General features: G+C 38.7%; 1 protein-coding gene across 1 annotated transcript in view; it reads right to left on the bottom strand.

Annotated features, from left to right (window-relative positions):
- Nucleotides 1–7,431: 7,431 nt before the first annotated feature.
- The window catches only part of LOC127227269 (OX-2 membrane glycoprotein), a 43,304-nt gene continuing 33,782 nt past the window's right edge, over nt 7,432–16,953 (bottom strand). Inside the window, exons 4-6 of the mRNA XM_051191623.1 lie at nt 16,592–16,891; nt 9,157–9,271; nt 7,432–7,552 (exon numbers count right to left, since the gene is read on the bottom strand). Of these exons, the coding sequence (XP_051047580.1) occupies nt 7,432–7,552; nt 9,157–9,271; nt 16,592–16,891 (536 nt within the window). The remainder of the gene's footprint in view (nt 7,553–9,156; nt 9,272–16,591; nt 16,892–16,953) is intronic.

Here is a 16,953-nt window from a genome sequence, read left to right on the forward strand (position 1 = left end):
GTAGAGGGCGCCGAATCACAGTCTGTCAAAGAGCCAAGTCAGAGCTGGAACCCAGGCAAGTGAGACAGACCTGCTGCATCCAGTGGTCCTCAACAGCAAAAGATAAAACATGGAAGAGAAGAGCAATGGCTTGGAAGGGCTGGGGGAAAAGAGAACACATTTATTTTAGAGTTTGGTGTATTGAAGACCTGTGTGTGTGTGTGTGTGTGTGTGTGTGTGTGTGTGTGTGTGTGAGAGAGAGAGAGAGAGAGAGAGAGAGAGAGAGAGAGAGAGAGAGAGAGAGAGAGAGAGGTTGTTACCAGGTGTTGACATCTAATCTAGAGCTTTAGAGGTCATAAGGGCTCAGGGCTTCCCCAAATAGTGCACCTAAAGGCACTTTCCTTCTGGTTATCAGATAGCCCTGCAGATAGCCCTGAGAGAGGGATGAGAACCAAGGGGTAGGTCAACTGAGTCATAGGTTGACTTGAATTTAAGTTTGACCTTGATGAAAGCTTTGCAGGCCATCCACACAGCAACAGAAACCATGATAGAATACTGACTGTATTACGTTTCTGTTACTGTGAGAAAACACCAGGACCAAACGCAGCAAGCACATGGAAAATGATTTTTTACTAAACTTGGAATGCAGACATACATCACCTTTAGTCATAATACCTCCTGGTTTCTCCCTCCAGGCTCTGGCAAACTCTTTCCTGCAAACCTTGTAATACAATAGCCCCTCCCAAGCTAGGTAGCACAGCATAGTATATGGTTAGCAGTGGTTAAGCATACGCAAGCAGTATTCTGGGAAGGCCCTAAATATGAGAATAAAGTACAAGAGAAAACTGTGGAAGACTTTGAATTTAGAGGCTGTATAAGTTACTTTTCTCATTGCTGTGATATAGGATATTGTTGTAAGGTATTATTTAAGACATGTTACATTTGTTTTAATGATGCAAAGCTGTGTTGCATTCTTTTATGTTGTATTTGTTTAACTTTGTGAAGCTGGGTTACTTTGCCTGTCTAATAAAGTGCTGAATGGCCAATGGTGAGCCAGGAAAGGGTAAACTGTCAGGCAGAGAGAATAAAAAGAGGGATAAATCTGGGAGATGAAGCAAAAGAAAACAAGGAGAGGAGAATGTCAGGGGCCAGCCCCTCCCCCTCCACTATACAGCAAGACACAGAGAAAGAAGTAAAGAAATGTGTAACATGAATAATAAAATCCAGAGACAGATATTGGGGCTCAAGTTGAAGATCAGAGAGATAACGCAGCTGGCCACTAGCTCTTAACTCTGCCTCAGGCTGAAAGCGCTGCCCTGACCCCAGTGTTGCTGGAAAATAAAATCTCTGAGACTGACTTTGCTTCTTCCTTTTATACCTCTCAAATCTTGGGATTAAAGGCATGCAATCCAAAGTGCTGAGATCATCCTGGTGACAGCTGTTTCTCTTTAGGACTTGATCAATTTCATGTAGCTCGTGTGGCCTTAAGCTAACAGAGCCCCATCTGCCTGTCTTCTGAGTCCTAGAATTAAAGGTTTGTACCACCACTGCTTGGCTCTGTGGCTCCTGGCTAGCTTTGCTTTCTGTACCCTCAGGCAGTCTTTAACCATAAATAATATATCAACATAGAAAGGTATACAGAAACAGAGAAAGATAAAAAGACCAGAGGCAAAAGGTAGGCAGGATAATTTGAGTTAAGAAAAGCTGGCTAGAAACAAGTCAAGCTAAGGCAAGGAATTTGTAAGTAAGAGTAAATATGTCTCTGTGTGTAATTTATTTGGGAGGTGGGTGGCGGACCCCAAAGAGCAAAGCGTAAAATAAGTAAAAATCAACCAACAACAGTACATGCTAAGAGCCACTTAAGGAAGGAAGGAAGGTACAACTCACAGTTCATGGTGAAGAAGTCACAGCAGCAGAAACATGGGCCTCTGGTCACGTGGCATCTACAGTCAGGAAGCAAACATGGGAATGTTGGTGTTCAGCTGACTTTCTCCTTTTTATTGAGTCTGGGGTCTAGTCCATGGGATACTTTCACCCCATTCATGGTGGGTCCTCCTACCCACCCAATATAGAATCCAACTGTTAACCATCAGAGAAGATTAACTAATTTGATTTCAAGATCTTCAGTTGTAAGTTGGTCTGGGCTACCTGGAACATAGGAAATACTCTGGAGTTGAGCAATTAATCCATGCTATACTCAGAGAACCAGGGGTTGGAGAAGGCAATGGGTTTGCACACTAAAGATCTTTCTTCCATTCCTCCTTTAGGCAGATGGTGTGATGAAGGGAAATAGGCCACCAATCATTTTAAAGTTTAGTCTTTCTCCTCTGGTCAGGTAGTCAGTTTTATCACTGAGATTTACATCTTTTGTCCCTTCTCTGCTGTCTTCTCTATGTTGCAGGGGAATTCTACTGTCCATCTTCATCATCTCTGTGCAGCAGGAGGAGCGTTCACAAGCACCACAACTAGTTACCCTTTCTTCCTTTTTTCTCCAGCTTCCTAGATTACAGGCCAACTCAGAGCAAACAAACAATTAGCAATATGCACTATAGATTCATACATAATAAAAGACAAATGTACTCTGGACATTTCTCTAGGTTCAGTTTTCTGTTCAAACCTATAATGGCTCCCTCTTTTATGGCCTCTCTCTCTCTCTCTCTCTCTCTCTCTCTCTCTCTCTCTCTATATATATATATATATATATATATATATATATATATATATATATATATATGTCTTTTCTGTCTTTTATTCCTTCCCTGACTCAATCTTCCTAGTCCCATGTGTTTTCCTCTCCTCCCCTTCTCTTTCTCTTAGTTCCCTCTCTACTCACTGCCCTCCCACTCCCCATATACTCTGGAGATCTTGTCCCTTTCCCCTTCAGTGAGGAACCTTGCATGAATCTCTTAGAACCCTCCTTGTATCCTATTTTCTCTGGCAGTATGAATTATAGGCTGGTGATCCTTTGCTTTATGTCTAAAATCCATATATGAGCGAGTACATACCATGTTTCTCTTTTTATGACTGGGTTACCTTATTCAGGATTGGGCTAATGGGCCCCCAGACTGATAGCTGGGTATCCAGCATGGGACTGACCCAGACCCCCTGAACATGGGTCTCAGATAGAAGGCCTGAGAAATCTAAGGAAACTTGCGGGCACATCCCCCATGGAGGGATACTGCCTTAACCTAGGGACAGGAGAGAAGTCCTAGTCCCTACTCCAAATGATTTGACAGATTTAGATGACTCTCCTGGATGGCATCACCCTAAATCTGGAGTGGGGGATGAGTGGGAGGGGATGGGGGCATGAGAGGGTGGGAGAGAGGGAAAGAGGGAGGGAGAGGGAACTGGGATCGATATGTAAAATAAAAATAAAAAAATAAATAAAAATACAAATATGCTTCTATAATAGAGACTATAAAGTACCTGGGCATTGGTGGCACACACCTTTAGTTCCATCACTTGGGAGGCAGAGGCAGATGGATCACTGTGAGTTCAAGGCCAGCCTGATCTACAGAGTGCCAGGATAGGCTCCAAAGCTACACAGAGAAACCCTGTCTCAAAAAACCTAAACAAACAAACAAACAAATAAAGTACCAGTAATCTTATTGTGAGTCAGGTAGGTGGGTCCTCTGGGCTATAAGAAACCCTATATCTAGGAGAGAGACAGAGACAGAGACAAAAACAGAGAGAGAGAGACAGAGGGAGGAGGGGGGAACTGGATCTAGAGACAGTTGGGCTAGAGATGTGAAGAGGATCAAGGGTTAAGAACACTGGCTGCTTTCCACAAGACCTGAATTCCATTCCCGGTACACACATGGATACTCACATCCTTCTGTAACTACAGATTCAAGGGAATAATGGCATCCTCAGCTATCGGGCACTCACATGGCAAACATGAAGGCAAAAGATACATACATATAAAACAAAAATTTTAAGAAATTGAAAACAAAGCATGCTTGTATATTCTTCTGTGTTTCTGTGATTACTAAAGAATGGGGCAGCATTCAACAGGCAAAGCAATTGCAGGTTGGCTATAGTAAAGCCATCCAGGGACAGGAGCACTATCCAACTGGCAGTAGTTTTTGAAGAACACAAAAGAAAGCTTTCTCAACTCCTGTCTTCTCTTCCATCTTCCAGAATGTGCTAAGATTTAATACCATAACCAAATCTTTGATACCTGCTGGAGGCCAAGATGATTTATATATGCAACCACCATGTTTCTCTTTCTGGGTCTGGGTCACCCCTCTTAGGAAGATCTATTCTAGTTCCATCCATTTGCCAGCAAATTTCATGATGCTTTATGTTTTTTAACAATTAAGTAAATTGTGTAAATGTACCACATTTTCTTCATTCATTCCTTCATTTTGAGGGACATCTAGTACCTGGCTATTACAAATAAGTAAAGCTGCTATGAATAGAGTTGAGCAAGTGTCCTTATGGCATGATGAAGTGTCCTTTGTGTATATGCCCAGGAGTGATACAGCTGGGTCTTGAGGTAGATTGATTCCCAATTTTCTGAGAAACCACCATATTGATTTCCAAAGTGACTGTACAAGTTTTTGCACTCCCATCAGAAATCAAGGAGTGTTCTCCTTCCCTCCACATCCTCTCCAGCATGAGCTGCACCTTGTAATTTTTATCCTAGCCATTCCAACAGGTTTAAGATGGAATCTCAGAGTTGTTTTGATTTGTATTTTCATGATAGGTAAGGATGATGAAGAATTCTTTAAGTATTTCTCACCCATTTGATAGTCCTCTGTTGAGAATTTTTTTGTTTAGATTGGATTGTTTGTTTAATTAGGTTATTTGATGTCTTGGTGTCTAATTTCTTGAGTTCTTTAAATATTTTGGAAATTAGCCCTCTGTGAGAGGTAGGGTTGGTGAAGATCTTTTTCCATACTGCAGGGTGCCATTTTGTCCTTCGACAGTGTCCTTTGCCTAATACTAGCTTTCCAGTTTCATGAGGTCCCTTTTATTATTTGTTGATCTTAGTACCTGCACTATTGGAGTTGTGTTTGGGAAGTTTTCTCCTGTACCAGTGAATTCAAGGCTATTTCCCACTCTCCCTTCTATTAAGTTCAGTGTATGTGGTTTTACACTGAGGTCTTTGGTCTACTTGGACTTGAGTTTTGTACAGGTTGAAAGCTATGAATCTATTTGCATGTGTCTATATCCAGTTATAGCACTACTGTTTGTTGGTGATGCTTTCTTTTTTCCATTGTATTCAGCCTACAAATGGAAAAAGATCTTCACTAACCCCAAATCTGACAAAAAGCTGATCTCCAAAATATATAAAGAACTCAAGAAACTAGACACCAGAATACCAAATAATCAAATTTTAAAAAAATGGTGTGCAGAATTCTCATCAAAAGAAACTCAAATGGCCAAAAAGCATTTAAGGAATTGCTCAGCATCCTTAATCATCAGGGAAATGCAACTCAAAATGACTCTGAGATACCATCTTAACACCGATCAGAAAGGCTAAGATCAAAAACAGTGATGACAGCTTATGCTGGAAAGGATGTAAAGTAAGGGGAACACTTCTCCACTGCTGATGGGAGTGCAAACTTACTCAGTCACTTTGGAAATCAGTATGACAGTTTCTCAGAAAATTGGGAATCAATATACTTCAAGACTCAGAAAGAGTACCAGAAGTGGTACTCTTGGGCATTCACTCAAAGGATGCACAATCACACCACAAGGTCATTTGCTCATCTATGTTCATAGTAGGCATTCCCCTACATATGGAATTGGGGTGGGGGGATGGGAGGGGAGGGTGGTTAGGGTGCATGTGAGAGGGCAGAGAGGATAAAAGGGAAGGAGGGAGGAAAGAAGGGAGGGAGGGAGAGTGAACTGGAATCGACATGTAAAATAATAAATAAAAAAATACTTTGACTCCAAAATTTAAGTTCAAGGACAAGTTAGTGGGGAAAAGGATTTCTATTTTTGTTTCCACAGAAAATGAAAAGCTGTGGATTCCTTCCAGACTAATGTGGTTTGATCAAGCCAGACCACCTGAAACAGAGTATCAGGTGATCCTACATTCAAAAAAGCTGGACAAAGCAGGACAGCCAGGATTTCTGCATCTTCTTAGAATCCCGCATGACAGCACCCCTTACCAGCAGGAAGTAGTTTGAAAAGAACGATGCCCAAATTCTCAAATATTGTCTATAAATGTTTGTTTTCATTTAAATGGACTTGGTTATAAAAAATAAATAAATAACAAGTTGAAAAAAAAATAACCTACATTCAGTAACTGATGGAAGCAGATGCAGTGACCCACAGCCAAGCACTGGGCTGAGCTCCTGGAGTTTGGTTAAACAGGGGGAAGAGGAATCATAATAACAAAGGGGTCAAGAGCATGATGGGAAAAACCACAGATACAGCTGAGCCAAGCTTGTGGGAGCTCATGGACTATGGACTGACAGCTGGGGAACCTGCATGGGACATAACTAGACCCTCTTAATGTGGGCAACAGGACTCTGTCAGTGGCACCAGAACCTATCTCAGGGGTGTGAACTGGCTTTTTTGGAGCCCACTCTCCATGGTGGGATACCTTGCTCAACCTTGATACAGGTGGGAGGGTTTTGTTCCTGCCTGGACTTGGTATGCCAAACTTTGTTGCTGTCCCAAGGAAGGTCTTACCCCCTCTGAGGGGTGGATAGGGGTGGGAAGGGTGAGAGGCATGGGTGAAAAAAGGAGAGGGACAGGGAACTGAGGTTGGTATGTAAAATGAAAATTAAATTTTTAAGTAAAAAACACAAAGAAAAGTTGTGTATGCAAATGGAGAATGGAACCATTGCATCCTGAGTGTGAAATGTAAATTAGTATGGCCATTATGGAAAACAGTATGAAGGCTTCTCAAAAAGATGCAAACAAAGCTACTATCTGATCTACAGGATATACATCTAAAGAGAAAAGAAATAAATATGCTAAAAATGCTGAGATGTCTGGTTTTCTCTAGCACTGTTTAAAACAGATGAAAAATGAAGCAACTACTTGTGTGGAACTGACGAATAGAGTGAGAAAATGTGATACACACACCTGTGTGAATACTATTTGGCCATAAAAAGGAAATTCTGTCATTTGCAACAACATGACTGGAACTTGGGGTTCAACCATATTAAGCAAAAAACAAACAAACAAACAAACAAACAAATAAATCCTGGGACATAAAGAATAGTATGGCATGATCAAAATATACATGGTACTCCATACATTGTATTACTATGTATCAGTTAAATTAATTTTATTGTCAAAATGTAGAGACATTTTAAAAACTAAACCTCACTTGAATAACTACTTCCAGAATAGAATTACACACTGAAACAAACATTTTTCTCCACATATGTCTAAAACGATAATTGCTGCAAGCCAATGCATGATCAAATTTTTAAGGTTACTTCCTAAATTTAATGAATATAGTGACAAAAAATCATATACCACAAATTATGTCTTCGTCTGATTATGTTGACTCATTAAGTTCTCTGCCTCTGTTGATGACGGTGTGGGCACCAGTGTTGATAATGGGTTAGGCATCTGTGTTGATGGTTCGGATGTGTTCTCTGACCTAGAGGTACCATGATGCTGTTACATAAATAAACAGAATACTGACCTAACACTCCCCTTCACAGTAGTACACTGTAAGAAAAGGGTATCAAGTAGAGTTAGAGAGATTCATACACAAATTCTCTTAAGTTTGAGCAAATTACCACAACTTGATTACTGTTTGTACTTTAAAATAGCAAGAGCAATAGTTAATAATCTGTTTCCATGGATACCACAGCCTCTATATTCCAAAAGTTATCATTTGCTCCACAAATCCCAGATTCATACATGTAGATACTTAATTAACATATTCCCTCAAGTATAAAATAGGCATTTAAAAATGACAACATTCAAAGCAGAATTCCAGTTTGTTTGCACTCTCTATTCCTGTACAGATTGGTAAAATTTGTCTTTAATGCTAAAACTCTTACCTTGAGTAAAGTAATTCTTTCTTCTCACTCTTTCTCCATGCCTGTTATTGAGGAAACCTTCCCATCCTGAATATAACCTTAACCGCTCCTCCTCTTTTCTGCCTCTTCAGTCTAGATAGTTACCATCTGTCTCCTGTATCATTTAACTGAGGCAGTCTTCAAAATGTTTTTCCATTATTGTCTTCTAAGACTTCTCTTCCAGCTCCCACTGAGAGAGCCTTCTAGATTATAGATAAGATGCACATGATTCTTTGATTTATACATTTTCTTGGCTTGAGATGTGTAGAAAAAAAAACCATTTTTTTTAAATTTACAGAATTACACAATAACAGCAAAACAAATCACATGCTATCAATTACGTTTATGGTTTCTACTGTCATGGTCTGGTGTCTAATTTCCACTTATCATTCCATCATGAATTGCTGTCCACTAGGAAAGCTGGACAAATGGGTGTGTGTTTTACTATATTAATCCTATAAAGTAAGATCTCAGTTTCACCTTATGCCTGGACCTATCTCAGGCTTTCAGTCTACCTTTGTCCCTTAACAACTACTGTCCTAGGCCTTATGCTGTAGTCTGTAAAAATTTGTTCTCAATAAAGAATTTTCCCCCAGTTTTTCAAGACAGGGTTTCTCTGTGTACCTTTATCCCTAGCTGTCCTGGCACACACAGTGTAGACCGGGCTGGTCTAGGCCTCAGAGATCTGCCTGCCTCTGCCTCCCTAGTGAGGGGATTAAAGGCATGCACCATCACTGCCCCCAGATGAATAAAGAATCTTAAAACTAGGCTGGAGAGATGACTCAGCAGTTCAGAGCATTTGTTGCTTGTTCAGAGGATCCTGGTTCAGTTCCCAGCACCCATATGAAGGTTTCATAATTGCCTATAACTTGAGTTTTGACACCCTCTTCTGGCTTCCAAAGACACCAGATGCATACAGCAAAACACTTGTAAACATAAAATAAAAATAAACAAATGTTGTCTTTTAAAAAACTCACCGTAAACAGAAAGGCCAACAGTCTACTTTATGACTATTCAATGTCAGAAACTGCTGAGTCTATGGGAGTAAGTTTTTTCTTCAATATCCTCTTCATGATGAGCTTTTCCAGTCCCAATTGGATTTTTTTTTAAACTAGTAATCACAACTAGTGCTATTGTACCTAGTTTCTTTGTCACATCAAGTTATCATATAGCTTACCTTTTCCTTTTGAAATTAATATAGAAAACAGTCCCAATGAAGACACATAAAATACAAAAGAGAATAATGAATACAACTGCAGCATTCTTCCACTTTAAAAAATGATTCATGGCACCTGAAAAACATAAACCAGAACATATTCTTTCTCTGGTTACACTATACTTTTCTCTTGGGGTCCTTAATTTATAATGTTTTTTGATTGATTAAGATGATTGACATTCCAATTTGTTACATAAGATGCTTTCTCATTACCATGGAAATAAAAGGAAAATACTAGGTAGTAGTTTATTCTTTCTTGAATATAATCAGAAATGTCCATCCCTTTAAGTGAAGTGCTATGGCTTTGTCTTTAACTGCATAGATGTGGATTTATTTATTTTCTACTATTCTATCTCATTGAGATGCTACATAACTATTTCACCTGGGTGGAAGAGATTGAATGGGAAGAATATGACACTGAAATGTGAACTCATTTCTTAAGGCAATTTCAACAAAGCAAAATAACTTCACAAAGATTTCACAAGAATCAGGAATCCACATCCCTAATATTTATCATAGAACTAAGCAATGAAGAACCATCTTCTGAATTGATAAAGTACTTCTTATGGAAACCTGAATTTTAATAAGTAATTAAAACTAACAATAATAACACAGCCAGCAGATTCATAGAAGATACGTAAAATGTTTAATTCCTAAAACCAAGTGGTTTTAATTGGAAAAATTGACCAGGAAAAGGACTTGGCCAACTTCAGTTTCAAAAAACAAGCATAACACAAATACCTATCTTTAATATTTTTGACACTCCTTAAAAACAGAATTAAAATATAAACTGTCAAATGAAAAAGAACAAGAATATTTACATAGCTTTAAATGACAAGAACTTGTGAAGAAATACTTAGAAAACATTTCATGTGATTTCTGAAGGTGAAGAAAGAAGACAAATAATAAAACAGAAGATGACAGAAGACTTTCAAGTTATTATTTCCAGATGCACTTAAAAAGATATGACTTTCTGAACATAAGATTTGAGGAAAGTTTTTGAAAGAATGAACACTTTTAGCCCACCAACTGCCAAGCAACGGTGGAGGAGAGACTCAGTATTCCTCACTTTGCAATACTGTAGTATTCCCTACTGATATATTTAGGAAGACTGGCAAAACCTTGGCTCTTTTTGTATCCATCCACTGGTTATCCCCACAGTCTCCAATGGATATTGCCATTGATGACCCTAGTTAACCTAAGTGGATCACAAGGTAAGATGAAAAGTCATGAGCCTAGGAGAGTGAGTAGTGAGAAGAACTGTGGAGGTGAGAGGATTGGAATGGAAGAGAGAGACAAGAAAGGGGAAGCAACAGAAAAGAATCAAAATGCATTATAGATGTGTGTGCAATTGCCAAAAAATATAGCTTAGTTAACAAAATGAACAATTTTCATTTTAAGTTGAAAAAAATTAAAAATCTGCTTCTCAAAAGAAGGAAAAATTCCATGAGAGAACTTGAAGAAAATACTTATACAATCTCTCAGATAATGAGAAGAAAAGGAAAAGTCACGGGTATTAAAATGAAGTAGAAGCCACCCAGATGGTTTAATGTAATTTTGATGAGAAGTTTCTAAAACAAATCAGTTGAATTAAAAGGAGGAAATTCTCGATGAACTAAGTTAGCATTCAGAATACTGATGACTAGTGATTTTCTTTGGTTCCTGGGTTAATGTGACCAAATTATGGAAAGTTGCTTGCATCTTTCTCACTAGCCCTCTGAGTTTATAAAAACCAAATGTCAGCATTATATTCTAATATCAGAACAAAATAGACCAGGTCTCTTTACGAAATTATATCATTACATGTTCTCATTTTATTCTCAGTCAATGTATAGAGACAGGAACAAGATTTAAAGCCAGAGGCTTACTGCATACTATGCCATCAAATGAGGGCATGGGAAACTCACCAGCTTGTACTTATGCACAACAGGGAAAGAAAACAATACACAAAACTTCCTTATTCTTCTCTTGATTTGCAACAAACTGCTTGAGCTGTCAATGCATAGTTTGAAGAAAGATTATATTACTTGATACTATTTAAAAATTCATGGAATAGTATTACACTTACCTTAAACATTTACAGTATAACTAATATTATTACTTGAATGGCCTGTTTAATTTTATAAGCCTTATTTTCCCTTGGAGAATAATTTGAATCCTTTTAGGATCAGGTAACAAACCTCTGCATTATCTGTGGTGGTTTGATAAGAATGGCTCCCATAGACTTCTGAGTGGCACTATTAAGAGGTGTGACATTGTTGTAGAAAGTGTGTTACTGGTGATCTTTGAGATCTCATGTTCTGCTGCCTCTGGATCAAGATGTGGAACTCTCATCTTCTCCAGTATCATGTCTGCCTTCAAGCCACCATGTCCCACCATGACCAGAAAGGACTAAATGTCTGAAATTGTACACCAGCCCCAATTAAATATTTTTCTTTATAAGAGTTGCCATGGTCATGGTGTCTCTTCACAGCAATAGAAACCATAACTAAGACAGAAGTTGGTACCAGGACTGGGGTAATGCTTTGGTAGGCCTGACCATGATTTTGTTTGTGGAAGTGTGGCTTTGGTGACTTTGGATTAAGAAAGAAATGGTTTGCTTTAGTGGAGTTTAATGACCCATACTGGTATGGAAGCATAGTAGGCAGTGGTGCTGAGGGTGGTTTGAACTGTGAGGACCTGGTTCAAAAGGTGTCAGAGGAGAAAAATTTAGTATGTGACTTAGAGACTGTTCTTGTCACATTTTGGCTAAAATGTGGTTACTTTTTGCCTTATCCAAAAAGTCTGCCTTATGTTGAAGAGTTAGAAATTAATTGCATTGGCAAATGAAATCTCAAAACAGCCTAATATAGACGATGTCATACAGTTACTAGTGTTTACTCTTATATAAATTTATAATGAAAAAGAGCAAATTGAGAAAGTAAAAATACAAAATGTATAGTTTGAGAGGGAAAGGGGCACCAGAAAGTGGAATGGAACTAAATAGTGTGTTCAAGGAAATACACAGATTAAAGAATAGCCAGCTGTTAAATGGAATAAAGAGAGTGGTGACTCCAGGGCAAGACCCCACCCAGCTAAGCTTCCAACCTGTGTAAAGGAATTAAAGAAAAGCTTAAAGGCAGTTGTGGTAGTGCATGCCTTAATTCCCAGCATCCAAAACAACCCTGTACAATAAAGGAAATTCCATAGGTATCACTATCCCTGACTTCAAGCTCTATTATAGAGCTAGAGTCCTGAAAATAGCTTGGTATTGGTGCAAAAATAGACAGGTAGACCAATGGAATAGAATTGAAAACCCAGATATTAATCCACATACCCAGCAACACCTGATTTTTGACAAAGTAGCTAAATTTATACAATGGAAAAAAGAAAGCAATTTCAACAAATGGTGCTGGCATAACTGGATGCTGGCATGTAGAAGACTGCAGATAGATCTTTATCTATTACCATGCACAAAACTTAAGTCCAAACAGATCAAAGACCTCAACATAAATATAGTCACACTGAACCTCTTAGAAAAGAGAGTAGGAGGTACCCTTGAAAAAATTGGTACAGGAGACCATTTCCTGAACATACCACCAGTAGCACAGACACTGAGATTTCAAGAATTAGTAAATGGGATCTCCTGAAACTGAAAAGCTTCTGTAAGTCAAAGAACACAGTCAACAAGACAAAACAGGCATCCCACAGAATGGGAAAAGATATTCATCAGCCCCACATCTGAAAGAGGACTAATCTCCAAAATATACAAAGGACTCAAGAAGCTAGTTACCAAAACACCAAATAATTCAATTTAAAAATGGGGTACAGAACTAAATAGAGAATTCTCAGTAACATAATCTAAAATGGCTGAAAGACACTTAAGAAAGTGTGCATCATCCTTAGATATTAGAGAAATGCAAATCAAAACAAAACATAAGATATCATCTTACATCTGTCAAAATGTTTAAAATCAAATGCACCACAGACTGTTTATGCTGAAGAGGATGTGGAGACATCGGAACACTCCTCCACTGCTGGTGGGAGTGTAAACTGTACAGCCATTTTGGAAATCAGTATGGTGGTTCCTCAGGGAAATAGGAATCAGTCCATCATGAGATCCAGCAATTCCACTCTTAGGCATATACCCAAAGGATGAACATTCATGCAACAAAGACATCTGTTCAACTATATTCATAGCAGCATTATTTGTAATAACCAGAATGTGGAAGCAACCTAGATGCCCCTCAGCTGAAGAATGGATAAAGAAAATGTGGTACATTTACACAATGAAGTACTACTCAGCAGAAAAACAAAAAACAAAAAACAAAACTAAACAAACAAACAAACAATGGAATCTTGAAATTTGCAGGCAAATGGATGGGACTGTAAGAAACCATCCTGAATGAGGTAACCCAGTCACATAAAAGACAAACATGGTATGTACTCATTCATATATAGATTATATAGATTTTAGACATAGAGCAAAGGATCACTCTACCAGAGAAGCTAGGAAACAGGAAGGACCCTAAGAGAGACATACATGGTCTACCACAGAAGGGGAAAAGGACAAGATCTCCTGAGCAAATTGGGAGCAGGTGAGGGAAGGGAGATGGAATTAGGAGAAAGAGAAGGTGAGAAGAGGAGGGGAGAAGAGAACATGAGGGAGCAGAAAGATTGAGTTAGGGGAAGAATAGAGGAGAGCAAGAAAAGAGATACCATGATAGAGGGAGCCATTACAGGTTTAAAGAGAAATCCGGCACTAGGGAAATATCCAGAGACCTAAAATGATGACCCCAACTTACAATCTAAACAATAGTGGAGAGGCTACCTTAAATGCCCTTCCATGATAATGAGATTAATGAAGACCTTATATGCCATCCTAGAACCTTCATTCAGTAGCTAACAGAAGCACAGGCAGACATCCACAATTGAACACTGAGCTGAACTCCTAGAATCCAGTTGCAGAGAGGGAGAGTGATGAGTTAAGCAGTCAAGACCAAGCTGGAGAAACCCACAAAAACAGCTACCTGAACAAGGAGGAGCTCATGGACCCCAGACTCTTAGCTGGGAAACTAGCATAGAACCGACCCAGACCACCTGAACGTGGATCTCAGTTAGGAAGCCTGGGCAGTCTATGGGACCTCTGACAGTGTAACCAGGATGTATCCCTAGTGGACAAACGGACTTTGGGAGCCCATTCGCCATGGAGGGTTACTCCCTTAGCCTAGAGACATGGGGAAGTACCTAAGCCCTACTCCAAATGACTTGACAGATTTTGATGATCCTTCATGGAAGGTCTCACCCTAACTGGGGAGTGGATGGGGATGGGATGGGGGGCCAGATGTGGGGGACATGGGAGGATGGGAGGGAGAGAGAACTGGGGAAAAATTAAAAAAAAAAAAGAAATTTGGACTTTTAAACAGGTTTAGACTATTATAGATTATGGGGACTTTTAAAGTTGGACTGAATGTATTTCTTTATTATATTATGGCTATAAGTCTATAGGGTCCAGAATGTGGTAGTTTGAATATAAATGGCTCCCATAGACTCATGTGTTTGAATACTTAGCCCATAGGGAATGACATTATTAGAGAATGTAGCCTTGTTGGAGGAAGTGTGCCACTGTGGTGGCAGACTTTGAGGTCTCATATACATCTAGTGTGACACAGTTTCCTGCTGCCTGCAGATTAAGATGTAGTATAATGGATTAAACCTCTGAAACTTTAAGCTAACTGCAATTAAATGTTTTTCCTTTGTCAAAGTTGCTGTGGTAATGGTGTCTCTTCAGTGCAATAGAAACCCAAACTTAGACACAAATATATTAGTTTTTCTTGAGATTGTATTCATGATTATATTTTAAATATTTCAAAGTATGATTTATTCTCACAGCAATTATAATTTGAGTTCAAGATTTATTAGCTATTACATTGTCCATCGTGCTGAATGATACTCTGCATGCTACCAGAGAAAACTAAACGGTATCTCCCACTTACAAAGCTTATTACCCAGAACAAGAGTCATGGTTACTTTATATGTGTGAGTATTTTGCCTGAATATTTCTTTGTACAATGTAAGTGTGTGGTGCCCACAGAGCGCAAAAGATGGTGTCAGATCTGCTAGAATTGGAATTGCAGAGAGTTTTTAGTTGCCATATGGGTGCTAGGTATCTAATCCCGCCCACTGGAAGAGCAGCCAATAGTTTTAGCCATTGAATCACCTTAATAGGCCTTCAGTAAGTAATTGACAAAAACAAACAAACAAACAAAAAACCCTCAATGTCAGTTATCAAGGAAATGCAAATTAAAACTACTTTGAGATACCACTTCACCCCAGTCAGAGGACTATTAAAAAGAAAAAGGATAAGAGATGTTCAAGGGGACTAGAGAAAAGAGGAATGCTTACTCACCACTAGTGGGGTACAAATTAATACAGATGCTATGGACATTGATTTGGAGGCACCACAAAATTTTAAAAAAGAGAATTACCAAATGATTCAGCTACATACTTCTGGGCATATACTCAAAGGACTCCAGATTCTACCTACCACAGAAGCACTTGAACATCCATGCATATTGCTGCTACACTCATAGCCTAGATGTCCATCAACAGACAAATGACTAATACAATTTAATATTATTCAGCTGTAAGTAAAAAAAATCATGAAATTTGTTAAAAATTGAAAAATGGATGGGTCTGGAAAGCATTAATATTAAACAAGGTGAAACCAAACTCAAATGATAAAACCCACATGTTCTGCCTTATATATGGAATGTAGCTTGTGTGAGCATGTGTGTGCGTGTGTGCATGTGTGGGTGCATACATGTGTGGGTGCATGTGTGTATGTATGTAAACAAGACTAAGTGTGGGTAAAGTCTAAAAAACATTTGAAAAAGAGACAGAGAGTAATAGTATTAGGTGATGAGCTAGGACCAGGTGTGTTTACATAAGGACACATGAGTCATGGAAGAAGAAAATTAACTGGGATTGAAGAAGTTCCAAGGCAGGAGGGATGGCGTAGCAAGGGTATGAGGAAAATGGGAGGAAGAGAAGTCAAAAAAATTCACTTTTGAATTTTTGAAATGTTTGAAAATGTTTTCTACAATCTAGTACATTATATGCTGATTTAAAAATTAAATTTAAAAATGAAGAAAAGCCAATGACTGCTACAAAATTGACTAAAAGAGCAAAAACTGAATATGAATTAAAGTGTTATGGAAATGTTCCTTAAAACATAAAGATACTATGTGACAAAAAAAAATGTTAAAATGTCTATCTGCAAGCCTCAACTGGCTTTTTATATGGGTGCTGGGGTTCAAACTTGGGTCTCCATGATCTCATGGCAAGCATTTTTACAGACTAAGCTATTTTCCCAACTCTAACTGTTCCCTTTGATTTTGATGTCATTTCTACTTACCTTCTTGATTTATTGGCAGAGGAACTATCTTCTCTTCATCTCTTATGGGGTGAGTCATGGACACAACTACGTCCTGTAGACCCAGCGACCTCACAGTTTTCAAAGAGATGTTGTATATTTTAGTGACAGTCACTGTGGTATTCGGGTTTTTAGTAAAGAACTCCTTTTGTGAGTACACTAGGTCTTGGGAAGGGTAAATGGAGATTCCGGGAGCAGGCTTTCCCACAGCTGAACATTGAAGGTTAAGGAGATCTTCAGAGCCAGTAACAGAACTGAGTTTGGTTATTAATTTAGATACAGCTGAGGCAAAAAGAAGGAGACGAATTAAAGGTATGTCATACCAAATTCTCTGCTGTTAAAGG

The sequence above is a fragment of the Phodopus roborovskii genome, unplaced genomic scaffold (genome assembly GCF_943737965.1).
Source record: "Phodopus roborovskii unplaced genomic scaffold, PHOROB, whole genome shotgun sequence".
NCBI lineage: Eukaryota > Metazoa > Chordata > Mammalia > Rodentia > Cricetidae > Phodopus > Phodopus roborovskii.